At 37.7% G+C, this 27,536-nt stretch overlaps 3 protein-coding genes and 1 pseudogene across 6 annotated transcripts; 2 read left to right on the forward strand and 2 right to left on the reverse strand.

Moving 5' to 3' along the window:
* The first annotated feature begins 277 nt into the window (after positions 1-277).
* Positions 278-4,357, forward strand: LOC147303335 (major histocompatibility complex class I-related protein 1-like). 2 transcript variants are annotated; one of them, XM_086280180.1, is made up of 7 exons: positions 278-407; positions 1,102-1,368; positions 1,836-2,114; positions 2,285-2,587; positions 3,218-3,322; positions 3,498-3,515; positions 3,627-4,357. In XM_086280180.1, exons 1-7 carry the CDS (start codon positions 359-361, stop codon positions 3,635-3,637), a joined length of 1,032 nt encoding a protein of 343 aa, XP_086136306.1. In that variant the 5' UTR covers positions 278-358; the 3' UTR covers positions 3,638-4,357. The 2 variants fall into 2 exon arrangements, with proteins under 2 accessions (XP_086136306.1, XP_086136305.1); XM_086280179.1 differs by having other exon boundaries at positions 3,624-4,356.
* A 1,654-nt stretch (positions 4,358-6,011) lies between these two features.
* On the forward strand, positions 6,012-9,988 carry LOC147303336 (class I histocompatibility antigen, F10 alpha chain-like). 2 transcript variants are annotated; one of them, XM_086280887.1, is made up of 6 exons: positions 6,012-6,883; positions 7,479-7,757; positions 7,906-8,208; positions 8,833-8,937; positions 9,113-9,130; positions 9,239-9,988. In XM_086280887.1, the coding sequence occupies exons 1-6, from the start codon at positions 6,760-6,762 to the stop codon at positions 9,250-9,252; spliced, it is 843 nt and encodes a 280-aa protein (XP_086137013.1). In that variant the 5' UTR covers positions 6,012-6,759; the 3' UTR covers positions 9,253-9,988. The 2 variants fall into 2 exon arrangements, with proteins under 2 accessions (XP_086137013.1, XP_086137014.1); XM_086280888.1 differs by having other exon boundaries at positions 9,242-9,988.
* Positions 9,989-16,864: 6,876 nt separating this feature from the next.
* On the reverse strand, positions 16,865-21,257 carry LOC147303337 (major histocompatibility complex class I-related protein 1-like; annotated as a pseudogene). The gene is made up of 4 exons (XR_015126953.1): positions 21,132-21,257; positions 19,776-20,045; positions 19,117-19,391; positions 16,865-17,407 (listed from the first exon to the last, which is right to left on the reverse strand). The product of XR_015126953.1 is annotated as a major histocompatibility complex class I-related protein 1-like (transcript).
* Positions 21,258-22,439: 1,182 nt separating this feature from the next.
* On the reverse strand, positions 22,440-27,241 carry LOC147303338 (N-formyl peptide receptor 1-like). Its single transcript, XM_086280873.1, has 3 exons — positions 27,134-27,241; positions 24,274-24,483; positions 22,440-23,605 (listed from the first exon to the last, which is right to left on the reverse strand). Exons 1-3 carry the CDS (start codon positions 27,239-27,241, stop codon positions 22,787-22,789), a joined length of 1,137 nt encoding a protein of 378 aa, XP_086136999.1. The 3' UTR covers positions 22,440-22,786.
* Between the last annotated feature and the right edge of the window lie 295 nt (positions 27,242-27,536).

Genomic DNA, 27,536 nt, shown 5'->3' on the forward strand with positions numbered 1-27,536 from the left:
TGTCATTTAGGTCCTAAAAGTTACTTACAGTAAGACACATCCCTGACATATGCTGACCTATTTTAACGAGTTTTTGAAATAAAAGGCAGATGTGGTAAAATTGGCAGAAAAGCTCAACTGCTGAATCCTAAAAGAAAAAGAAAAAGAAAAAAATACCCAGAACCCCCCCCCCCCCAGCTTATTATGCAGTGCTTCACTTTCGCACTCAGCACGATAAGTTATGACTGGTCGGCCGGTGTGTTCTGCCCTCATCTAAATGATACGTTATTGGTCAGAGACGCTTTCACACCCCCAGTTTCTCTCTTCACATTTCTTATCAGCGGCCTGTTTTAGGACCCATCTTATTTATACAAACAGGATGAACAGCCTGTGTTTTTTTCTCCTCTCCTGTCACGTTTCATCTGCAGGTAAAATCATCCCTTTTTATTTCTGTAAAGCACGTCTGTGCTGCAACAGCTGTTATTGTCCTTTCTTCCTGTATAACGGTACTCTGATGCTGCGTTTTTAGTTTTACTTTCGTCTTTAATTTTATCATCTCCTAAATTACAATTATTTACACGTAGGAGGAAGTTAGGAATGGCTCATAAATGCACTGCTGAAACATCTCCTCCTAATTTAGTTAATATTATTGATATTTAATCCGCAGTTATCACGAGGAAAAACTGCTGACATTGTCAACCCGTTGATATCGTCACACACAGTTCCCATTAATGTAACTAAATTAGTTGTATATCAGCAACAAATAGTACTGCTACTCCTTCTTGTGATACGGCTGCTACTACTATTGAGTTTAAATTAGAATATTAGTACATCATTTGTTATTATATACTATATATATGGTATATATAATATGGTTATTATATATACCATATTTAAACACTGGGGGGCAGTGTAGCCAACAAAGCGACAATCTGCTATTTTAACCTGAGACAGTCCTATAAAAAAGGAGATAGAAGTATATAATACAGATATGATAGATTTGACTTAAGATGAAATTAGCTTAAAATTCACGAGAAGGAATTTTTTAAGAGCAATAAATATTGAATTATTAGTAAAATTACATTGTAAATAAATTCATTAATGGCATGTTTTCCTCAACAGTGAAACACTCCCTGAAATATTTCATCACTGCTTCCTCTGGGATCTCAGACTTCCCAGAATTTGTTGGTGCGGCTTTAGTTGATGGGGTTTTAGTGGGCTACTGCGACAGCAGCATCAGGAGAGCTGAACCCAAACTGGACTGGATGCAGGAGTTAATAAAAAAAGATCCTCAGCACTTGGAGTGGTACACGCAGAAGTGCTCTGGGAATCAGCAGGTCTTCAGAGCCAATATTAATAGTTTGAAGAAGCGCTTAAACCAAACTGCAGGTACACTAATATCACCCTTTACCTAAAATGTTGCTCTTTTCATTCACACACACACAGCGAGACTTACATCCTCCCATCATAATTTATTTCATTTTATTTGGAGGTTTTCATTTACACACCTAAAACACTCAGTCTACCACATAAGTAAAATTACAAGTAAGATATTTACTCTGTTCTAGTGACCAGAATAAATTACTGACCTAATTTAATTTGCTCTGTTAGAGGGATGGCAAGAAAAATCCCTGCCATATACAAGGTCGCTGTCACTGTGTACATCAACAGTAGCTGAAGTAAATGGTTACTTCCAAGGACAAGAATAATAAAGATGAGAATTTCTTTTCCTCTTATGATGCGGGTGTTGTTTTGATGATAAATATTGACGACTCGCAGCAGGATTTACTTTTCTGATCATCTTTAACCATCCACAACTTTACTGGCTCTGCATTCTCTCTCTCTCTCCCTGTCAGGTGTTCACATTTTTCAGAGGATGAATGGCTGTGAATGGGACGATGAGACTGATAAAATCACAGGCTTTAATCAGTATGGTTATGATGGGGAAGACTTCATAGCGTTGGACCTGCAGACACTAACATGGATTGCTCCTAAGCCACAGGCTGTCGTCACGAAACTGCAGTGGGATACTGAAAAACCCAGATTAGAGCACAACAAGAACTACTACATCAACAGGTGCCCCGACTGGCTGAAGAAGTATGTGAAATATGGGCGGAGCTTTCTGCAGAGAACAGGTAGAATTACATATGCTATTATATTTCGTTGCAAAAGCTTCCCTTTCTGTTTCTATTCTACAGCACCATTTCAAGGAAAATGAACCAGTGCATAGACAAGCATTTCATCAATGACTATCAGCTGTCCCAGATAAAGCCTCTCTCCCTATTTTGTTTTTATCTTTTCCCAGTTCTTCCCTCAGTTTCTCTCCTCCAGAGGACTCCCTCCTCTCTAGTCAGCTGCCATGCTACAGGTTTCTACCCAGAGAGAGCCATGATGTTCTGGCGGAGAGGTGAAGAGGAAATTCATGAGGGTGTGGAGCATGGAGAGATCCTCCCCAACCACGACGGGAGCTTCCAGATGAGCGTTGAGCTGAATGTTTCATCAATCAAGCCAGAGGACTGGAGGAGGTACGACTGTGTGTTTCAGCTCTCTGATGTTAAGGAAGACATCATCACCAAACTGGACAAGACAGCGATCCGGACAAACTGGGGTGAGAAAGGCTCAGGAATTAAGTTCTGTATCTCAAAGTTTACAACACCATCATATTTAAAAAAACAAACAAACTCTGAAATAAATGTCTGCATGAAATTCTTGAGTCAACAGAAATTCATTAGTGATGTCATTTTAATGTCAATAAATTACAACTGTATGTTATGTAAAATATTTTGCACAGTGTCAGAGGAAACAATGGAGACATTAATTAGGATGAAAGGGAGTTTAATCTGCTAAAGTTTCTCAAACGTGCCAAATCTGATCGTAGGCATGAACCAATATAATGAACACCAAATATTGTACAACCTCATCATATAACCATGTATAGAAGAATGGTGCTAAGGAGAAGTTTGATAACAAAAAAGCCAAAAATGCATAATTAAATCAGGCTGAAGCAGTATTTACAGTGTCTGCTTTTACATTGTAAACCATCCTAAACACAAACACTATTTTTCTTCTTTATGATCCAAACTGAGATCTGGCCACTACAGATCTCATGAACCACACCATTAAAGAAGAAAATGTTCTTCTTAACCACATACAATGTTCAGAAGTGATGCATTAACACTGGAAACAGCAGCTTGGTTTGGCAGCAGTGTGAATGATCTTACATTTTGGACCTTTTCAGTTTCTCCCTCAGTGTTTCCTGTTGGTCCTGTTGTTGGAGGTGTTGGAGGAGCTTTACTCCTCCTGGCAGTCTTTGGTTTCTTCATCTGGAGAAGAAACAACAATGGTGAGATTACAGCAGATTTTACTCCAATAATGAATTTGGAATTTATGCACCTTGTAGTTATATGTACTTACATGATATTTTTGGTGATATTTTTAGTGAGTTATTTGATAATTTGGCTTTGCTAAACTCTGTCATGTTAATCATTTTGTTTTTCATTATTCTGTCTGTATTTCAGGGTTCCAGCTTACAAACAGTGAGTAATATTAATAAAATGCCGCAACTTGTTTTTACTTTGTTAGTAACTGATACTCTGTTTACTGTAACAGGAGACATTTCATTTTCTGTTCTCTGTTTGTCTTAGCAGGGGAGCAGTGACGGTGAGAAGAACACCGAGTTTCATCACATTTTCCCAGAAAGGGAAATATTTTCATTTGGAGAGTGCTGATGACCCACCAGCTTTCATTAGCTGAACATACAGTATGCATAGAAAGATGCAGCTTTCAGGTTTGAAGAACAATGCAAATGCAAAGCGTTAAACCAGTGCAAAGTGGGAGAGTTATCTGACTGTATGGAGGACAGCCAAACAGCTGCTTTACATTTTGATCTCAGTAAACAGTTTTCTGATGAGTTTATAATCTCAGTCACTAATTTCAAGTGTTACAACATGACGCTCGTTCAGAAACTAGGGTATGCTTTAGGATGGGCCTAAATTGTGTAGTTAGCATAAAGTGCCTCATTTCTCTGTCCACTCCTCAATCAGCAATGGCCAAAACGCTCCGTTTGAAGCTGCAATGATGTGACTTCACTAACATCTGGGTGATGATATTGATAATGATATTTAAAAAAAATTATTTAATAAGCATATTAAGTGTGTGAGAAGAGTTAAAATCCATTTTTGTTTTCTGTGTTTTTTGGTACATGTTCAGAGTTTTTACAAGGTCTGTTTCCTTCTAACCAGCTATTTATTCAATATGATGTAAACATATATGGTACTGTGCCCTGCATAGAGAGTTGCACATGATTGTTTAAATATTTTTGAACCTTTATTTTGATAAGAACTTAATTATTATACACAGAGATAACATGCACAACAAAATAAAAGAAGCAAACTTTTATCCTTTGCTCTGTTGCTGACTGTGTTTGTCTCTGTTCTAAACCTCTGTTGTGTGAGTTTAGGCTCATTTGAAAACAACACACATCAATCCTGAAAATAAGTTCTGTCTAAATCGAGGGTAATGCAAGACATTAAATACAAAAATTGAATTATAAAACAAAAATGAAATTATGTGGATGCATAAATATCTGATTAAATCTTCATAATTGCTCTGTCTCGCCAATACACTGTGTATCAGAAAGTATACCTTATATGTATATACACTACAATTCTGATAGCTGAAACGGTTTTGACTGAATAGTCTTTTGTTTCAACAGTTTGTGATTAGATATTTCTATTTAAATGCGTGGGAACTTTGGTTGTGATAGTTGATGTAGTGGTAGCTTCCTCATGAGGACAGTGAGACTTCAGTCTGACACGCCCACATTCCACAGGTTGAGGACGAAGCATGTTTCAAATCTGCTGACAAAGGTTTGAGCTCCAGGATTTCCAGAACAAAATGAAGTTGCTTGCACTGCTCCTCTTCTGTAACACTGCGTCTTCAGGCAAGATCACATCGTAACTCTTACTGTTACTTTCTGCAGGGATTGTTGGAAGGGTTGTTTGATTTGATTACATTGTCTGTATTTGGTTACTATCCTGTGTAGCAACAAGCTGTGGAAGTTTTACTTTCACTTTTAAAGCGAGCGTTTTAAAGTTACTTTGCTTTAAAAATGTTGCGTTTGTCTTAGAAGCAAATCAGATTAATTAAATTTAAATAAAAAATCCATCCATCCGCTTATCCTTTTCAGGGTCGCTGGAGCCTATCCCAGCTGTCATAGGGCGAGAGGCAGGGTACACCCTGGACAGTTCGCCAGTCTGTCGCAGGGCTAACACACAAGGACAGACAACCATTCACACTCACATTCATTCACACATTCACACCTAGTGGCAATTTGGATTATCCAATTAACCTATCCCCACAAGCTGCATGTCTCCGGAGTACCCGGAGAGAACCCACGCAAACACGGGGAGAACATGCAAACTCCACACAGAAAGACCCCGGCCTGATGGTGGAATTGAACTCAGGACCTTCTTGCTGTGCGGCAACAGTGCTAACCACCGTGCTGCAAAATAAAAAAAAAAATAAAAAATTCTTTCCCCCCTTTTGCAGAATTATCATCCGAATGCACTGTTGTGCCAAACACAGCTCTATAGACTTCTCTTGTTTGTGTGTGTTCATTTGTTTATTTATTTCTATTATTTATTTATTTATGAAATACTATTTTTATATTTATATCTATTACCTATTATTTTCAATGTACACGTGAAATTTGGCAATGACAGAGCTGAAATTCGAAATTAATCTAATAAAACAGAAATTATACAAGATTAACCAAATTACAAGACAAGATTATCAATAAACCAGTCACTCCTTGTTGTTCCCATGTTGAGACTGAAACGCCAGGGGGACCGAGCCTTTGCTGTTGTGGCTTGCAAATGATGGAATAAGTTGCGCCTCCATATTAGGGTGGACCCAACACTTGCAATTTTTAAATCACTTTTAAAAACAAACTCTTTTGCCAAGGCGTTCTAGGAGTAGTACCAGAGTTTGTAGTCTTAGTCAGTTTTTGGTTACTTTTAATCTTCTTTACTTTGTTAATTTTATTTATTTCATATTTTAATATCTATTTATTTTATTCATGTTTTACAAGTTATTTATTCATTTTTTAAAATCTTTTTTCATGTATTTATTTATTTTATTGTTATTTAATTTTCTTTGTGTGTTTAATGTATTTTTTTTTAAACTTTTATCATTGTTTTTCACTGGAAAGTACTTCAGTCAGCCATGTTGTTTTTAAAGTGGTCTAAAAATAATGTTGGATTGGAGTAAATAAGAAGAAGAACTGAAAAGAAATAAAGGGTGAAATGAACATACAGATCCTCACTGAGAGAGTGAAATGGGTAGTTTCAGCACTCATGGAAAAATACTGTAACTGTGCATAAGTATAGTATGTAACTAATGAACAATTTTTGCTGTCTCATAAAACATAGTCTAAGTGGAAAATGGCGTAAATAACAAATACAATTTTTCCCTTTCATTTGATTCTCTTTGTTAATGTACAATCTTTATTTTACATGAGTAAAAATGACAAAAATATTAGGTTTATAACATGTTCTTTAGTAACCCACTGTGATAAAACAGCTTTAAAAACACTTCTAAAATGTATCTCGAAACTTAAAAATTTCTCTCCTCACAGTGAAATACTCCCTGAAATATTTCCTCACTGCCACGTCTGGACTCCCAGACTTCCCGGAGTTTGTGGCTTCTGCTTTGGTTAATGGAGTTCAGGTGGGTTACTGTGACAGCAACACCAGGACAGCCGAACCCACACAGGACTGGATGAAAAAACTAGTAAAAGACGACCCTCAGCACCTGGACTGGTATTCTGAGAAGTGTTTTGGAAATCAGCAGGTCTTCAGAGCCAACATTGATAGCTTGAAGCAACGCTTAAACCAGACTAGAGGTAAAAAGATAATGACATATATATTCTATGTGTACGTCCATGTTTAACTTTATCTTGCTGTCATTATTTTAGGACTTAGCAGATATGCTTCTCTCAGGTGTTTTGTCACTTTGGTGTAGTACAATGTAGTAGTCAGTGTAACCACATGCAAACACATGCATGCATTCATTAACACATTTTTTAAGAAAAATAAAATAAATCACAAGAGATATGACTTTTTTTGTTATGTTTTGTTTATCTCAAATCTGTCCAAGTCCAAATAACAAAACATATTTTTTGTTTAGATATTCATGGAGAAGTTCTGGTAGTTTTATTAGATTATTTACTGCTGTATGGATTTACATTATGCAATGCCATTCTTGCCCAAGAGTGGCTCTGATTCTGTTTATGCCTTTGCCATTAACTAAAATCTCCATCTAAGTGTCTGTGACAACCTCACAGTGTCCCATGTAGTCTAGAACTGCTCAGCATTTTCTTTATTGTTCTCCTGCCCGATATATGTATATTGTAATGATTATATTAGTCAAAAACTAATTTAATCCACCTATGATAATCAACTTATGACATTTGGCTCTGCTTCAATCTCTCCTTACAGGTCCTTACGTCTTACAGAGGATGAATGGCTGTGAATGGGATGATGAGACTGAAGGAATTAAAGGTTTTAATCAGTACGGTTACAATGGTGAGGACTTCATAGCATTGGACCTGCAAACACTAACATGGATCGCTCCCAAACCACAGGCTGTCATTACAAAACTGAAATGGGATGCTGAAAAAGCTCGATTAGAACACAACAAGAACTACTACATCAACAGGTGCCCTGACTGGCTGAAGAAGTATGTGAAATATGGGAGAAGCTTTCTGCAGAGATCAGGTAGGATTATATTTCTTAGTCTGTGCAGACATATGTCATGTACCCATTGTATCTCTAATCCACAATAACATTCCAGTGAAAATGACAAAAATATCCCATGACATCTATTCAAAACATCTGTCTCAGTTAAGACTCATTTGCTTTACAGTTCTTCCCTCAGTTTCTCTCCTCCAGAGGAGTCCTTCATCTGTAGTCAGCTGCCACGCTACAGGTTTCTACCCTCACAGAGCAAGAATGTTCTGGAGGAAAGATGAAGAGGAGTTTCATGATGGTGTGGACAAAGGACAGATCCTCCCCAACCACGACGGGAGCTTCCAGATGAGCGTTGAGCTGAATGTTTCATCAATCAAGCCAGAGGACTGGAGGAGGTACGACTGTGTGTTTCAGCTCTCTGATGTTAAGGAAGACATCATCACCAAACTGGACAAGACAGCGATCCGGACAAACTGGGGTGAGAAAGGCTCAGGAATTAAGTTCTGTATCTCAAAGTTTACAACACCATCATATTTAAAAAACAAACAAACTCTGAAACAAATGTCTGCATGAAATTCTTGAGTCAACAGAAATTCATTAGTGATGTCATTTTAATGTCAAGAAATTACAACTATATGTAATGTAAAATATTTTGCACAGTGTCAGAGGAAACAATGGAGACATTAATTAGGATGAAAGGGAGTTTAATCTGCTAAAGTTTCTCAAATGTGCCAAATCTGATCGTAGGCATGAACCAATATAATGAACACCAAATATTGTACAACCTCATCATATAACCATGTATAGAAGAATGGTGCTAAGGAGAAGTTTGATAACAAAAAAGCCAAAAATGCATAATTAAATCAGGCTGAAGCAGTATTTACAGTGTCTGCTTTTACATTGTAAACCATCCTAAGCACAAATTTTCTTTCTTTATGATCCAAACTGAGATCTGGCCACTACAGATCTCATGAACCACACCATTGAAGAAGAAAATGTTCTTCTTAACCACATACAATGTTCAGAAGTGATGCATTAACACTGGAAACAGCAGCTTGGTTTGGCAGCAGTGTGAATGATCTTACATTTTGGACCTTTTCAGTTTCTCCCTCAGTGTTTCCTGTTGGTCCTGTTGTTGGAGGTGTTGGAGGAGCTTTACTCCTCCTGGCAGTCTTTGGTTTCTTCATCTGGAGAAGAAACAACAATGGTGAGATTACAGCAGATTTTACTCCAATAATGAATTTGGAATTTATGCACGTTGTAGTTATATGTACTTACATGATATTTTTGGTGATATTTTTAGTGAGTTATTTGATAATTTGGCTTTGCTAAACTCTGTCATGTTAATCATTTTGTTTTTCATTATTCTGTCTGTATTTCAGGGTTCCAGCTTACAAACAGTGAGTAATGTTAATAAAATGCCGCAACTTGTTTTTACTTTGTTAGTAACTGATACTCTGTTTACTGTAACAGGAGACATTTCATTTTCTGTTCTCTGTTTGTCTTAGCAGGGGAGCAGTGACGGTGAGAAGAACACCGAGTTTCATCACATTTTCCCAGAAAGGGAAATATTTTCATTTGGAGAGTGCTGATGACCCACCAGCTTTCATTAGCTGAACATACAGTATGCATAGAAAGATGCAGCTTTCAGGTTTGAAGAACAATGCAAATGCAAAGCGTTAAACCAGTGCAAAGTGGGAGAGTTATCTGACTGTATGGAGGACAGCCAAACAGCTGCTTTACATTTTGATCTCAGTAAACAGTTTTCTGATGAGTTTATAATCTCAGTCACTAATTTCAAGTGTTACAACATGACGCTCATTCAGAAACTAGGGTATGCTTTAGGATGGGCCTAAATTGTGTAGTTAGCATAAAGTGCCTCATTTCTCTGTCCACTCCTCAATCAGCAATGGCCAAAATGATCTGTTTGAAGCTGCAAGGATGTGACTTCACTAACATCTGGGTGATGATATTGATAATGATATTTAAAAAAAATTATTTAATAAGCGTATTAAGTGTGTGCGAAGAGTTAAAATCTGTTTCTGTTTTTGTGTTTTTTGGCACATGTTCAAAGTTTTTACAAGGTCTGTTTCCTTCTAACCAGCTATTTATTCATTATGATGTAAACATATACGGTACTGTGCCCTGCATAGAGAGTTGTTTAAATATTTTTGAACCTTTATTTTGATAAGACCTTAACTATTATACACAGAGATAACATGCACAACAAAATAAAAGAAGCAAACTTTTATCCTTTGCTCTGTTGCTGACTGTGTTTGTCTCTGTTCTAAACCTCTGTTGTGTGAGTTTAGGCTCATTTGAAAACAACAAACATCACTCCTGAAAATAAGTTCTGTCTAAATCGAGGGTAATGCAAGACATTAAATACAAAAATTGAATTATAAAACAAAAATTTAATTATGTGGATGCATAAATATCTGATTAAATCTTCATAATTGCTCTGTCTCTGTTATGTGAAGGCTGTGTACAGGCAGGAGTGGTAGTAGGAGGACCCAATGTGCAGACACTCGGAGACTTTAAGGTGAACTTAAATACAGCTTTAATGCTGAACTCAAAAAAGGTAACAAAACTGAGACTCCAAATAAACTCAGGCAAGCAGACAGAACGCACAGCATAGAAAACGGTAGATCGCGACACCGACAAACTGAAACACAGGGCTTAAATACAGTGTAGGGTGTGGGGAGCCACAGCTCCGTCCCCCAGGCATGAAGCAGGCATGGAGGAGATTCAGGCCCCAGACATCCAGAGGCCCCCACAGCACGAGTGCCCAAGGAGGACCACTGTGCCACCCTCCTGGAAAGAACTGAGGAGAGACCCAGACGTGGGGTCACAGAGCAGCCACGGAGCTGAAGCCAGAGGGGGATGCAGCGACGTGCCTGCGGGCCTGCCGGTAGCCCTGAACTCTTTCCGTACGTTTAACATGCAGCTCTATCAAACGAAGGCAACTAGTTCTTTCATTTATTTTTTTATTCACTGTATAATTTATGTAATAATTATTAATCATGTTATTTATTAATATTTGTTTCCAGCCAACTGGATTATAATTTTTGTCTTTGAAAAATTATTGGCATATTGAGTAACTGATATTCTAATATTGTGTGACCTTGTAAATATAGTATTTCGTTTTCTATTAATTGATTTTATTTTTCACTTTTCTTCCTAAATATTACCCCAGTATGCACATTAGGGACCAACAGAATGAATGACACATTGCAGTCTCCATAATTTACAGATGTTGTTGCCGCTTCTTGAGAAGTTTGAGAAAATAAATCACCTATAATTGTAAGAACGGCACACTCTTCCCTCTGTTGGACTTTACTTATTTCGATTTTATTTTGACATCAATGATTATAATACATAAGATAGATCCTGTTTATGTAGCTGAGAAAATCAATTCGAAAAAAATCTAAATAAAATATGAGATTCTTTTTTTCTTTTTCCCATGAAACACAAACAAACATTCAAACAAACAAAACGTCCATAAAGTTAAACAGACTGAAGCTTAAACGGATAACTTTAATATGACAAAACATATTTAATAACAAAACTTAAATCAAATATAATAATAACAGAGGGCAATATATGAAACTACACACAAAAATCTCTTTTTGTGGATTTCTTTTCACTGACTGCACTCAAACATAGAGAGCAGCTTTAACAGTTTTGATAAATCAAAATGTTCTGAGAAACATATCACTGGTATCACATGACACAGAATCTCACATTTAAAACACAACAATCAATAGAAAATGAAGCTTTGAAGTTTCTAAAGAAACAGAAATAGAAAGACAGCACCACTCTAACAAATTTGTTGTCCCTACAAAAGTTTAGAACAGAACAAAACAGTTTTAGCTGTAATGATAAAGAGACTCGTAGACAAAAATGAAAATGCCTAAATGTATTGTAAACATTTGAACTTCTTTTTTTAAATAAAACAATTAAAAAGTAAACAAAAGTCAAGTTCATATAACAAAATTAAAAAAAACAGAGTGCAGAGTCCTGCGTTTGTCTATTTAACCTGATTCAGTTGAATCTGTTCAGCATTGTTGTCAGGAACTGTTAAAGCCAAAGAAAAAAAATATCGGTTACACAAATAATGTTTTAAATCCAAACTGTCAGACCAAAGCGGAAAATACAAATAACAAACAATAAAGTCGTACTTAAATTCAGGATAACCATGTTTAATATAGACAGTAATACAGAAATAATGTAACTGAGCTTCGCACTGTTGCTTCTGAATCTCTCACCTTTCTTCTTTTTGTAAACAGCAAATCCAGCAGCAGCAACGATGATGAGAACAAAAACAAGATGTTAGAATAGAAAGAAAATCCACCCATCCTGCAGTATTCATCTGGTTAATCTATAGATCACAGGCTTAATTGTTGAAGGGAAGTGAACATTTTTTAATCAGAGCATCATGTCAGTTAAACTTCTGAGATATTGATGTAAATTGGTAAATGGCCTGTATTTGTATAGCGCTTTACTCAGTCCCTAAGGAACCCAAAGCGCTTTACACTACATTCAGTCATTCACCCATTCACACATCAACACACTGGTGGTGGCAGCTACATTGTAGCCACAGCTGCCCTGGGGCTCACTGACAGAAGCGAGGCTGCCGGACACTGGCGCCACCGGGCCCTCTGACCCTCTGACCCTCTGATGTGGTCATTTAAGCAGCGGAGATGGGTGTTATTCAGTTTCAGCTGCTTTGATGGTAATGAAATGAACAACAGGTGCCATAGAGGGGCAAACAGGAGTGTTTCCTCCTTATCCAAGTTTTTGCATTCAGCTGGGGTCAGCCTCACTGCTGGCAGAATGAGGCAACACCTGGATGCTACCAGAGTTATTAGTTTTGTATTTTCTAATTAGTTTCCATTTTTGTTTATTTATTAACTCTGTTCAGTTTCATTATGTTTGCAGAGTTTTTATTGTTTGAAAATGTTGTGTTTCAGTTTTAGTCTTTTTAATTATTATTGTAAGGAGGGCAGGTCAGAGGCCGAACTTAGGAAAATCAGTAGTGATATTACACAAAAACACAGAACCTTTTGAAAGTTAACTCACAGCTTTTTGAAGTTGCATGCACATCAATGCCCCCCACACACATAAGCTGGAATAACAGTTTTACCAGCCTGCTAGTCAGTTACTCCAGGAGAGCTCTACAGGGATATAGAAGGTTTGTAAACATGTAAAGCCTGATCCATTAATTGAAGTGTTTATTGAACCTTGTCTGTGAAGGTTCTCAGTCATCCAGGTCATCGTCGTCAAAGGAGCTTGCAAAGAAAAGCGTCTGGACTTCTTTAAGTTGCTTGAAGATGTTTCACCTCTCATCCGAGAAGCTTCTTCAGTTCTAAGGTCAAATGGTGGAGAGTCCCAGATTTAAACCTAGTGGGAGTTTCCCCCCAAAGAAATCCTCTAATCGCCTGAGCCAAGGTGTGAAAATGGGTGTGGGTCACAATCAGCCAGGGTTTTGGGTGAGCTCATTGTGAAACCTGGCCCCACCTTATCATGCGAATTCCTGAGGTCAGATGGCCCAGGATGGATGTGAGTGGGCGTTAAGGCATCTGGGGAGGGAACTCAAAACTGGATTATAGATGGCAGAAAGTTGGTGTCGTAAACCCCCGCCTTATAAGAAAGCCCTCTGCAAAGCCAGAACATCTTACTATTCGTCACTGATTGAAGTAAATAAGAACAACCCCAGGTTTCTCTTCAGCACTGTAGCCAGGCTGACAAAAAGTCAGAGCTCTTTTGAGCCAACCATCCCTTTAACGTTAACTAGTAATGACTTCATGAACTTCTTCACAAATAAAATTTTTATCATTAGAGAAAAAATTACCAGTAATCATCCCACAGATGTAATATTATCTACAGCTACTCTTAGTACCATTGATGTTAAGTTAGACTCTTTTTCTCCAATTGATCTTTCTGAGTTAACTTCAATAATTACTTCCTCCAAACCATCAACGTGTCTTTTAGACCCCATTCCTACAAAACTGCTCAAAGAAGTCCTGCCATTAATTAATTCTTCGATCTTAAATATGATCAACCTATCTCTAATGATCGGCTATGTACCACAGGCCTTCAAGCTGGCTGTAGTTAAACCTTTACTCAAAAAGCCATCTCTAGACCCAGCAGTCTTAGCTAATTATAGGCCAATCTCCAACCTTCCTTTCATATCAAAAATCCTTGAAAGAGTAGTTGTCAAACAGCTAACAGATCATCTGCAGAGGAATGGTTTATTTGAAGAGTTTCAGTAAGGTTTCAGAGCTCATCACAGCACAGAAACAGCTTTAGTGAAGGTTACAAATGATCTTCTTATGGCCTCTGACAGTGGACTCATCTCTGTGCTTGTCCTGCTAGACCTTAGTGCAGCATTCGATACTGTCGACCATAATATCCTATTAGAGCGATTAGAACATGCTGTAGGTATTACAGGTACTGTGCTGCAGTGGTTTGTATCATATCTATCTAATAGACTCCAGTTTGTGCATGTAAATGGAGAGTCCTCTTCACACACTGAGGTTAATTATGGAGTTCCACAGGGTTCAGTGCTAGGACCAATTCTGTTTACATTATACATGCTTCCCTTAGGCAGCATCATTAGAAGACATAGCATACATTTACACTGCTATGCTGATGACACCCAGCTCTATCTGTCCATGAAGCCAGATAACACACACCAATTAGTTAAACTGCAGGAATGTCTTAAAGACATAAAGACCTGGATGGCCGCTAACTTTCTGCTTCTTAATTCAGATAAAACTGAGGTTATTGTACTCGGCCCTGAAAATCTTAGAAATATGGTATCTAACCAGATTCTTACTCTGGATGGCATTACCTTGGCCTCCAGTAACGCGGTGAGGAACCTTGGAGTCATTTTTGACCAGGACATGTCCTTCAATGCACATATTAAACAAATATGTAAGACTGCTTTCTTCCATTTGCGTAACATCTCTAAAATTAGAAATATCCTGTCTCAGAGTGACGCTGAAAAACTAGTTCATGCATTTATTACTTCCAGGCTGGACGACTGTAATTCATTATTATCAGGATGTCCAAAAAACTCGCTGAAAAGCCTTCAACTAATCCAAAATGCTGCAGCAAGAGTACTGACAGGGACTAGAAAGAGAGAGCATATTTCTCCTGTTTTGGCTTCCCTTCATTGGCTTCCTGTTAAATCCAGAATTGAATTCAAAATCCTGCTCCTCACATACAAGGTCTTAAATAATCAGGCCCCATCTTATCTTGATGACCTTGTAGTACCATATCACCCTATTAGAGCACTTCGCTTTCGCTCTGCAGGCCTACTTGTTGTTCCTAGAGTATTTAAAAGTAGAATGGGAGGGAGAGCCTTCAGTTTTCAGGCCCCTCTTCTGTGGAACCAGCTTCCAGTTTGGATTCGGGAGACAGACACTATCTCTACTTTTAAGATTAGGCTTAAAACTTTCCTTTTTGCTAAAGCATATAGTTAGGGCTGGACCAGGTGACCCTGAATCCTCCCTTAGTTATGCTGCAATAGATGTAGGCTGCCGGGGGATTCCCATGATGCATTGAGTTTTTCCTTTCCAGTCACCTTTCTCACTCACTATGTATTAATAGACCTCTCTGCATTGAATCATATCTGTTATTAACCTCTGTCTCTCTTCCACAGCATGTCTTTCATCCTGTCTTCCTTCTCTCACCCCAACCGGTCGCAGCAGATGGCCGCCCCTCCCTGAGCCTGGTTCTGCCGGAGGTTTCTTCCTGTTAAAAGGGAGTTTTTCCTTCCCACTGTCGCCAAAGTGCTTGCTCATAAGGGGGTCATATGATTGTTGGGTTTTTCTCTGTATCTATGAAGCGCCTTGAGGCGACTTTTGTTGTGATTTGGCGCTATATAAATAAAATTGAATTGAATTGAATTGTTCAAAGATGGTCGCTCTTCTTTGCAAGCTCCTTTGACTTTATTGAACCTTCTGACAGATAAAAAAACAAAAAAAAACCCCAAAAACACACTGCATGTACATTTGCATGTTTTTGTTTTTGCATCCTTAGCTTTGTACAAAGAGAAGCAGGATGAGCCCTATAAAATAACCTCCAGCAGGCAGCTGTGGCTCATGGGACAGATCAGCTACTGATCGGAAGGTTGGTGGTTCGATCCTTGGCTTCCCCAGTCTGCATACCAAATATCCTTGGGCAAGATACTAACCCCAAGTTGCGTTCATCGGAGTGTGAATGTGTGTGAATGTAGTTTAATTTGCACTTGTGTTTAGAAGGGAATGGGTGAATGTATACAGCTTTCAGTACTCTGGGAGAGTAGAAAAGCACTATATAAGAATCAGTCCATTTACCATTTCAGTCCACTGGTGTGAATGTCTGTGACCAAACATCACAAAGAGACTTCATGGGGACTTTATAAGGGTCTAACATCCTCTAATGGGTCCTGTGCTCACTGTGCGGCACTGCAGAGCCTGAATGGCATTTACCAGAATACCAGAATCAGTAGGTCCACCCTGTGATTTTGACAAATGAGAACAGGCTGACTCTGAGCAAATGTGTCAGACATGAAAGGGTCTGGAGAAGCTGTGGAGAACATTATGCTGTCTGTAATACTGTCCTCGTGGCCAGTTTGTTGGTGGATCTGTGCAGGTCTGGGGAGGCATATCCATGTTGTTTGCCTCCCTGTTTGTCCGACCCTACACTACTGCAGTGAATCCTGGGTTCCTCCTGGTGTATGACAATGCCTGTAGGATGAAGTAACTAATACAACTGACTGGCTCCATGCTCACCTGGAGCCAGTCAGTTGAGACATTATGTCTCTGAGACATTATTGTTATCCAGCGTCTCATTAGCAGCATGCCCTGTGTTCCAAAGTCGGGGCCATACATTAGGGCCCAGCTCTGAAGTTAGGTGTTAGGTGAAGTCGAGGTGTTTCTGAATTCAGAGTCAGCAATGTTGCATACCTTCGTTGTACCTTTGTTTCTAACACAATACCCAGTCAGTATAGGTGTACCCAAATCCGTATTTGTGGATTAGGCTATAGACATTTTTTTTATTATAAATTATAATAAAAAATAGACATTTTGGAAAAAAAATTGAAATATAAAATTCCAAAAATCACTGTCATTTACATGGTCTAAACAAATTCTGAAAAATATTTTCTTAAGAAGGTTAAGAGCAGTAATGGGTTGCATTTAACCAGTGAAAAAATATTAAAATAACTTTTTTTTTTCTTCTGTGATGACCTCCATTAGTTATTCCCATAGTAAGAGCTATTCTTCAGGACAAAACATTCAAGCATTACATTAGCCAATCCACAATATCAGCAAACGAATCAAATGAGCTTCACTCACCTCTGCCAGTCCTAAGTATGTTTTCTCTCCAGTTGGTTCTGATCATTATTTCCTTCAGTTTGGTGACGATGATGTTCTCACCACTCAAGAACTGAAACACACACTCGTATCTCCACCAGTCTTCAGGTTTGACTGATGAAACATTCAGATCAACAATAATCTGGAAGGTGCCATCATCGTTTGGGAGGATATCTCCTTTTTCCACACCATCATGAATCTCATCTCCATCTTTTCTCCAGAACATCACGGCTCTGTCAAGATAGAAACCTGCAGTGTAGCAGCTGACTGGAGAGGAGGGAGTTTTCTGGAGGAGCGATACTGAGGGAAGAACTGGACAGAGGGATGATGGGAAAGAGAGAGATTGAGAATGGATGAAAGAAGTAAAGTCAACAAAGCAGAGAAGGAAAGGAAACAAGACAAGAAAATTAAATAGGAACATATTGGAACATATAAGGCGAGCCATTCGAGCCCGTCTCCAGCTTTCTAGCAGCTGCATTATGACATACTTTTAAGCCAAATGTAACCAAACACAGTGATATATGGTCACTGGGTACCACATAAAGCTAAATGCTCAACTAGAGAAAGTACTAAATAAAAAGAATCATTAGTTCAGCTCATGTAAATATTTTATTTCAACCAAAACATATAACATTCATATGAAGTTCTCAACAGCATGTGAAGCTAAAAAAAAGGGGGTTGGTGAATGAGCAACAACCATTAGAACTGCCTGGAAAACACAGATAAGCTATGGAACAACTCCATGAAAGATGTTATTACATTATGCAAAATCCCCTGTTGACTGTATTTTTTTACTAACGTAAAAGTAAAAAGTAATCATTTAAAAAAATGTAAATTAGATCACAGAAATGTTTCTGTGTTTCTTTGGTTTACAAAAGCAAGGGCAAAGAAGCCTAAAACGCAGTTGTTATAAATTGTTGTTATTATGCAAGTTAAAAAAAATTACTTACAAAATAAATACAATGCAAAATGAAATAGCTCTCTGTCTGTATATCCACAGTATTTGTTATAGCTGCAGTTTGTCTATGCGCTGGCATCCTTGTATTCCTTGTTTTCACTTCCTGTTTTATTTTGAAAATTACTGTTCTTGAGGGTTTGTTCATTTCTCTAACTTGTGCCTCTTTGTCCTGCCTGCAAACTAGAAATCCATCTCAGTACAAGGATGTCTAAGTTCAAAGCATAGGAGAGGAGGAGAGATGAGACAGGTTTGTCTCTTCTTCTGACAATTGTCACTTTCTTTCACCTTTGATCCTTTTTCATCCTTTTTTTTGCAGCACCTGTGTGGACTTTGCTAAGTTACACTGCTTTTTCTTATCAATTTTCAAAGCTCATGTTTTGTTAGTTCACTTGTCTTTAGTGTTTGGGTTTTAATCCTCTCTGCTTTAAATCTCTGCTCGTGCAAATAACCAATTATCTATTATGAATGTACAAGTGTGTAGAAAAAAGGATAAAGCTGCTATAGCAGGTATCCATGGATTTAATGTATAACTATAAAGGTGCATGGCATCATATTTTTTTACATTTTTGAGCAAAACGTGAACTTTTCAACTTTGCACTCAAATTTACCAAAATTAAATTGTAAATTTTTGCATTCCTCTGTATTGAAGGCAGTTGGAAACACTGGTGAGCTCATCTTTCTCTTCTTATTCCCAGTGCAGAAGGCGGTCACCTGGACTTGTTTGCTTATTTTTCATTACTTCGCTAGCAGGACTGATTAGGAAATTTAGAGTTTTTTCTGTCATTTATAAATCTTGTTTGAAGATGGTACTGATGAAAATGTTGAACTGCAATTATCAATAAAATGTTGTTGCAGCTTAGCTTTGTGTGATTCCAGCCTTTAGAGTTACCTTCTGAATCAGTAAATAAAACTCAGCCTAAATATTCTGCTTTTAAAAATGATGATAATAATAATAATAATAATAATAATAATAATAATAATAATAATAATAATAATAATAATAAATATAATAATATAAAATAAACAAAGTGATTCTATGGAACTGTGACTTGTGCGATTCTACCTGTCCTGTGCAGGGATTTTTTCCCATTGTCCACATCTTCAGCCACTTTGCACAGATCTTAGTGAGAAAGTCTTTGTTCTTTATTGTTCTGACCCGATCAGCATCCCATTTCAGTTTGATCATGTCAGCCTCTGGTTTCAGTGCGATCCACGTCAGTGTCTTCATGTCAAATTCAAGAAAGCCTTCTCCGTTATAGCCATACTTCAACACTCCGGTCACACTGTCAGTGTTTTCATCCCATTCACATCCACTTATCCTCTGTATGACGTGGACACCTGAGAGAAAAATAACAGAGATGACAAAGGACGATGAAGAGTGTAAACTGTGTGTGGTTATTTTCAGAGGTTTATGTAATGTTCCTGATTCAGGCCTTGAACATAACTCTGAGTCTGTCAGTGTTTTTAATAATAACGTAATGCGCTTTATATTATTCAAGTGTCAAAAACTGATTCAATGCAGGAGTCATCTGATAAATATTTCATCTCTTGCAAACAATAAAAAGCAGAAAAACTTAGTATATCCAAAATTTAAATTCAAAAACGAACCTAGTTATTTTTAATAGATAAAGTATTGCAAAATGCACATTTTAAACCACTCAGTTTTGATCAAGTATATGATTTATCAGGATTTGAGATCAGGCGTAACAGAAAATACTGCACCTCCACTTTGGTTGAAACGCTGCTTCCATCTAAAAATGTGGCCTCTGAAGACATTTGGCTGATCCTCGAAACACTTCTGCGTGTACCACTCCAGCTGCTCAGGATTAGTTTGTAATATTTTCTTTGCCCAGTCCAGTTGTGGTTTTAATGTCTTATTGCTGCTGTCACAATAACCTGTCTGAATGCCGTCAAACACCATTACACCAATAAACTCCGGAACATTTGGGACTCCAGAAGATCCACAGACAAAATACTTCAGTGAGTGTTTCACTGCAGGACAAACAGTGTTTATAATATTAAGGAATTAAGCACAAAATATACAAACATCATCAGAAATATGATGCATTCATTATGACCAAGCTATAGGAGTATTCTCATTGACAGCAATACTGTGTAACCTTTATTTTGATAAAAACGTGGGCACAGGACCAGTATCGCTGATCTGCTTTGCACGTGTCAACATCAGCATCTATCCAAAGTAAACGAATTAGAAACTTTGTTGTAAAGCTGCTTTAATAAGCTATTTCTGACATGAAACTTTCAAGAATATATTCTAAATATGTACTTTTAAAGCTGTGTACGCCAAAACGTTTTTAAACACTTATGGAAAACTGGAACTAAAACTCAGTTCTGGTGTTGTGCCAAAAATCGCCTGATGCGAAAAACTGATTTCCAATGTTTCCGTGTGCTTTTTTAATGTGTAATATCTTTACGTTTGTTGGTAAATAGACTTCGGTGAACAGGGTTTACAAAGGGGTTACTTATAAAATATATGAAATGATCAGTTTTTTAATTACCGTGTACAATTGTACTTACATTATAACCAACCCGGTCCTTTTTGTCCACTTAAAATATTTTTACGGAATTATTGTTATATTTCTGCTGTCTTCTTGGACAGATTACTCTTAAAAAGACAGTTTTAATGTCAACGAGATTTTTTTAACTGCATAAATAAAGGCTATATAAAAGTCACTGCCAAAAACTGATTGCGGCTTCTACTTTCTTACGGGAATATTGTCTGTGCCTCAAGATGACTTGATATCATTCATGAGGGATACATTTGTTTCACATGGTATAGAGCAACACGATATTTATAGTAATTTAAATACGGACAATCAGTTTTTGGCAGGCGATCACTTTTTGGCACAACACCGGGATAAAAACTTCAGGTTTGTCCGAGGGGCGAGTTCACTAAAGTAGCTCTCTTTCTACCTGTCTAAATCACAATGTTAACTTGGAGCAGGTTATGGTCAGAATTTCAGAAGCGCGATGTGTTTACAGAATTCGCTGCAAGTTTTAAACGCAAGATCCTCTGCTGAGGAAATATGTGATTTTGTTAAAATCGCCGTTTCTTACCTGCCAATAAATCACAGCATAACTGAAGCAACAAAAGTATCTTCATCTTTCCTTTATCCTTAATTTTAGAACGATCATTGCTCATGTTGCAGAAGTATAAACCGGAAATAAGTCCTTATTTAAACTTCTGCAGAGATTATGAAAACAGCCGATGCCGTCGCCAGCGTTTACCTGTACCAGCTTGTACCTGTACCAGCCTGTCTGCCGAAACCACTCCCAAAACACGAGCAGGCGAAGGGAGAAATGGTAGCGATAAGGAAGCCGGAAATGCATAAAAGGACGCAGTAGGCCTCTTGTGCAACTTACTATGATTCCTATAATAATATACTAATAATAATTAAAATAATTTCTTTATATCATTTATTCATTGCTATTGTGTTTTCCTCCTTGTAGTAGTGTTATCTGTGCACGCAGTCTTTTCTGCCCTTTTTAATCGCTTGATGTAGCAATGGACAGTTTTTAGTTGATAAATAAAGGTTTAATTTTTTTTTAAAGTACTCAGGACTCAATCACAGCCACTGTGAGCATTTCCTATTTAAAAAAAAAAAAAAAAAAAATTAACTCTCTTGATGACAAGAGCCTTAACGTAAGAGCATATGAACTCATTTATGGTACAAAAAATAGAAAATAAAGTCTCAGAGAGTTAAAAAGTTAATAAAAAAAAACATTTGGAAAATTACAGCAGACAAAGAAGATAAAGGAAATATGTTGCAACAGAATTTAAAAATTAATATTAATCGAGAATGTTATGTCTTGAATGTTGTCTGGTGCTTTCCTATAGACATTATCTAAGTATTCTTTGCTATTTGAGTGAATTAAAGGGTCTTTTTCTCACTGGATCAGAACACACATCCATCGTTGAAACAGTATTATCTTTACTCAAAAAAAAGATTACAAAATATTACACAAAAGTTGTGTTCCGAAAAGCAAGAAGCACTTAGTACCTCAGTGCAAAATCAGAGCACTTGAAGGTGCTTTAGGTAAAAGCTCTACAATAATACAGAGAAAACCAACAGTCAGACACCCCCCTATGACCAAGCACTTGGTGACAGTAGGATAAAATGAAGGAAAACTTGAATTCACTTTACACTTTACAGCAGGAACAGCCATAACAACCGATATGGGAAAAAAAGTCTCAGCGCAATAATAAACAATAATAATAATAACAAAAAACAAATTTCAGTGATTGCTTTCAGACATGCCCACCCAAAGGAGAAAGAGATTATTCACTTGGCATTTGATGTGCATTAAAGTGGACGTAAAACACTACATAGCCTAATTTACACCACGGAGCCTTCTCCCCCCAAAATGTCACAAATTTAATACTTTCTGTGAGGCTGTGATTTAAAATACAGTTTTTAGAGCATGGGCAGTGCCATCTTGTTAGAAAACAGAATATGACATTACTAGGTTGGCTGGTTGCTGATAGTAGTCCTACATTAGTCCAATAACTATGTTGTTGACTGCCCTGTAGACATCATTTGGGTTGAGATCTGGATTTTGAACACTGTAGTACTTTTGTGTTTCAGGTATTCTTTTGTTGATTTGTTGTAGCTCTTCTGAACTTCAGGATCATTGGAAGAAACTTAAATTTTAGTCAGTGCTGTCTGACTCTTTCCTACCACTACAAGACTGCTGTGTTTCAACCCTGAGCTTTAATCTAATGAGCGATCAGTGGAGTGAGTCATCTGGCCGTCTATGTCATCTGCCAGGCCTCTTTTATAAATTCTTATCAGACTCTGTCTAAATCCCTCACTGACTTTTAGCCCCATGCAGAAGTATAACAGTGGGTTCACACAGCTGTTGAAGTAGGCAATACCCTTTGCTACAGGGAACCAGATTTTGAACAGAGCGTATTTACTGTCCACCATCTTCACCAGTAAGAGGCAGTGGTAAGGCGCCCAGCACAGGAAGAAGGCAATGACCAAACATGCTAGTATACGTAGAGGGCGGGTCTTCCCTGACAGGCGGGTGCGTCGGATTCCCACAGCGGCCAAGATATAACAGACCAGAATCACCATAAAGGGAATTATGAAGCCGCACAGGAAGCGGATGGAGTAGAGAGCAGCTTTGGTGCTGTTGTACCCTTCTGCGTTCTCTTTTGGATGAAGAGAGCACATACTCAGGTTCTTCTTGCCCAGATAGACTTGGCGATGGATGAAGTAAGGAATGCTGAAGAGGATCGCTGCTATCCAGATACAGACTGCCACCACCCTCGCTGCCCACAGGGTGCGACGACGCTTTGTGAGGACAGGTTGACAGACACAAAGCACTCGATCCAGACTGATCACAGCCAGCAAAAAGACAGAGCAGAACATGTTGGTGTATTTGAAGAAGGCATCGAACTTGCAGACGAAGAGGCCGAAAGGCCAGTGCTCAAAGAAGAGCTTCTTAGTGAGAGAAAAAACTCGTGTGAAGCAGAAGATCAGGTCTGCTATCGCCAGATTCACCAGCCACACGTTGGTGACCTTTGGCTGTGGATGAAGAAGAAAATAAAACACGATGGAAAAGTGAAGAAAGGAAAAACAAAAATGAAAGGTAATATTTACATGAAACAGTAACCAGAATGGGATTTTATCAGCTATTATGAGGTCCTATTTATATAAATGTTGCTACTAAACATAATCCTCTACCTTATTTCAGGCTCAGTCGTCTTAAACTAGTCCAAACGCTAAACAAGTGCCTTTTGTACATAAACTTAACTTGATAAACTTAATCACATCGCTCTTGAAATAGAAACATCATAACAGAAATTAAGTTCAAAACAGTCTTCTAATTTATGTGTCACACTTCAGAGTGTGGGGAGTTTTGTTGGTATTTCACCTTGGAAACACCATCCATTACTAATTCTGTTCATCTGTGTGAAATGAATGTGGTGATAACCTCCTCCCAGTAGGTGAAAGAGGTTTATATTTATATGCATTGCTCACTCAACACACACACCATAGCTATCACATCCCAGGCATATGTTGTGAAACCACCTACACCTATCTCCTACACCAGTAAAGGTCACAGTTTCTTAACCCCAAGTTTATTTACTGTCTTTACAGTAGAAAATAAATATGACCCCACAGACTTCACTAAACAGATTACTAACAAACTCAGAAGGTATTTGAAAGGTATTATCCACTGAAGTATTCACCTTAAATTTGAATCCAGCCACCCAGATGACCACAGAGTTTCCTGTGATGCCGAGCACAACAGTCAGTGCATAGAGAATGATACTGACATTGTCCATAATGGCACTGATGCCCACCATAGTTTCCTGGTCATCTTTAGAAGGCTTGACTGTGTTGGTGGGCAGAGAGTCATTGGGAAACATGGCGGGGCTGAGAAAGAGAGAACAGGAAAACTGACAAAATGTTACTCATCCATGTATTTCCTCAACTAACTGACAGAGAGGAAGAAACGATAATATTACTTTACTTGACTTAATTCTTGGACTCTGCTAGAGTAGCTGTGCATGATTCACAGTTTTTAAAAAGTCCCTGTTCATGATGATAGTTGCCCACTTCCTTGGGTTCATCCTCGGTGTGGAATAAGTACATTTACCTTTTAGCTACCTTTCCTCTGATTGGCTGGTCCACACAAAAAGGTTTGGACAAGTGGGTGGGACTAAAGTACTTATATTCAGAGCTGCATGCATGAGGTGAACACATTTACATCCAGTCTCACTGATATCATACAAATACAAGAATGGAGAAGCTGTCTGAAATAGAGTCAGACAGCTTATCCTATTCTTACAACTTGATCTCTATTGTCAACATACAGAAAGTACTGTTTAACAATTTAAACAGTCGGAAGCTTGTTAAAACAATTTCATATTGTGTTTGACATTTGTCAGTTTTTAGTGTCTTCCTTTTTTAGAGTAAGCTGTTTGTTCACTTCCTGTAATTTTCTTATGCATCGTTTTCTTTGTGACTTTCTTGCCGCAGATAATTTATCCAATTCACAAGGTTTAAAAGAAAGGTACAATTGGATATCATCTGCATACAGATGATAGGAAATGATAATAAGGCCTAATGGAAGGACATATAATGAGACAGACCAGAATGACTGCAGATTTACATTTTTTATTTTAAAAAAAGGATATATGTGGACTCCTGTTGACTTTGGTATATATTCAACATTCAATAGAAATGGTTGAATAGCTTAGTTAACTTTAAATATGTATTAGCTAACTTCCATTATATGGAAAAAGGGGATTCAAAGAAAGCTTGTAGAATTTCCATCTTCACTTTTTTAGCACAGACAACTAAAAATGGCCTGTCTATTTCAGAAGCTTTTCATATCTGCAGTAATGCAGTGGGTTTACATCACTGCATCTGATGCTTTGCATTGCACGTGGTGATGTAGAATTTGGATGGCGCAGTTCGACCTTGGAAACACTTTCCACACTATCACAGTAGCAGGCAGGAATTCACTCCTTAGAGTGACACATTCTCTAACAATTGTTTGTAGATGCAGTCTGGAAGCCTTGGTGCTTGATTATATACACCTGTGGCCCTGAATGTCATTGGCACACCTTAATTCAACGATTTAGATGGTTGAATGAATACTTTTTGCAATATAGTGTATGTAAGATCCTGCATATCATCCTACTTTGGACTTCTGGCCTCTTCTTTAAGGTTAAATAAATCAATTTTACAGAAATTGCCTTACCAACTTGGTAACATTATTCCTAAGACTCTACTCAAGAATCACCAGATGTGGGGTCCTTAATATGACCATGAAATGCTTTCAGGAGAAAGGTTTTACACTCTGAGGAAACAAAGGTTGAGCTATATAAAAGGAAAAAAGAAGAAAAGGAAAAAAAAAAAAAAAGGTTAAATAAAGTCCAACTTTATTAACTATGTTTAAGAAATAAAACTGTTATATGGGGATTTTAAATATCACATCATAGGTTCCTTTAGAATATTTTGTTACTTTTGACCTCTGATTTCAATTTTACATTTCACATCTGCTTTTCATTCAAGCTAATCCCAAAATTCATCGTTTTTACTGCACTGCAAACTCCTTGATGTGCGTTTAAAAAGAAGAAAACGAAACACAGTATAATACTATTCCCCTCAAAGTACACACTGCCTTTGAGCTTGCTTCAGGAAAGGTATCTGAGTCAAAACTCAAAACATTGGATAAACTAACCCATGACCATGAAACCTTAATTCTATCATTAATGATGAAGAGTATATAAAGATAAAAGATCATAACTTCATGAGATTAGATAAAGATATATATTCATTATACATGGATTTATGATTTTGAGCACATTAAACCATCAAACAAAGCTACAGGAAACTGTCTCAAGATGTTAACAAAACGTGATATAAAACAAGGTATGTTCAGGAAAGTGTTATGCCAAGAACTGAAAATTATTAGTCTTACCAGTGGAAACAAAAACAGCAGCTCTTCAAAAGAAAAGATCCGAGATAATGAGCACAAAGGCGGTTTCTGCTGTTCAGAGATGTAAAGCTGCAGCAGTCAAAGGAGAAATAAATATGGCACTGCAGGGACTGCACAGTTTTCTTCAACCACACACAGGAAAGGGAAGAAGAAAACCACCACTGTATTGTGGTTCTATGTTCAGCCACTCAAATTAAAGCTTACATTCACATCTGTCCACCAAACATGACTCTGCAGATTACGTCTTTGACCCTTAGAAGAAAAAAGACATATGGCCTTGTGTTGTTTTTGGTATGTATTCAACATTCATTAGAATTTGTTGCATAGATTAGCTAAATTTAGATAACCAGTTACTCGTTTCCATTATATGGAGGAAAAGGGTTTCAAAGAAAGCTTGTGGAATTCCCCTCTTCTCTTTTCTAACACAGAAAGGTGCAACTAAAAATGGTCTGTCTATTTCAGAGGTTTGGTTATACTTGCACTAATGCAGTGCACGTTTGGGGAACTACTCGTTTGTTGCTAAAAATATTCCTCTGTGTGTGTTTGGTTGATGATTAATGGTTGATCAGCAGCTAAAGAAAGCAAATGACACCACTTACCCAATTCAGAGTTGTGGGAAGCTGCAGCCTGTCCCCACTGCGATAGGACGAGAGGCAGGGTACACCCTGGACAGGTGGCTGGTCTGTTGTGGAGCTAATTACAATCATTTGCACCAGTATTCATTGCTATAGGCAATTTAGAATCACCATGAGCTTTGGGAGAAAGACAGAATATACAGTCACAGGGACAATGTGGAAACTCCACACAGGAAAAACCTGAATTTGAACCTTGGACCTTCTTGCTGTGATTTAAGAATGACCAACAACCACACCGCTCTAGTGCAACTTAATGATTTGCTGTTTGAAAATTAACAAAAAGAAACTCTAATTCTTACAACTTGATCTCTATTGTCAACATACAGAAAGTACTGTTTAACAATTTAAAATATCATATGATATTTGA

The sequence above is a fragment of the Aulonocara sp. 'chitande type north' Nkhata Bay genome, linkage group LG22 (genome assembly GCF_057382095.1).
Source record: "Aulonocara sp. 'chitande type north' Nkhata Bay isolate Kocher_YH1m ecotype deep benthic linkage group LG22, A_spYH_male_GT1.1, whole genome shotgun sequence".
Classification (NCBI taxonomy): Eukaryota; Metazoa; Chordata; class Actinopteri; order Cichliformes; family Cichlidae; genus Aulonocara; species Aulonocara sp. 'chitande type north' Nkhata Bay.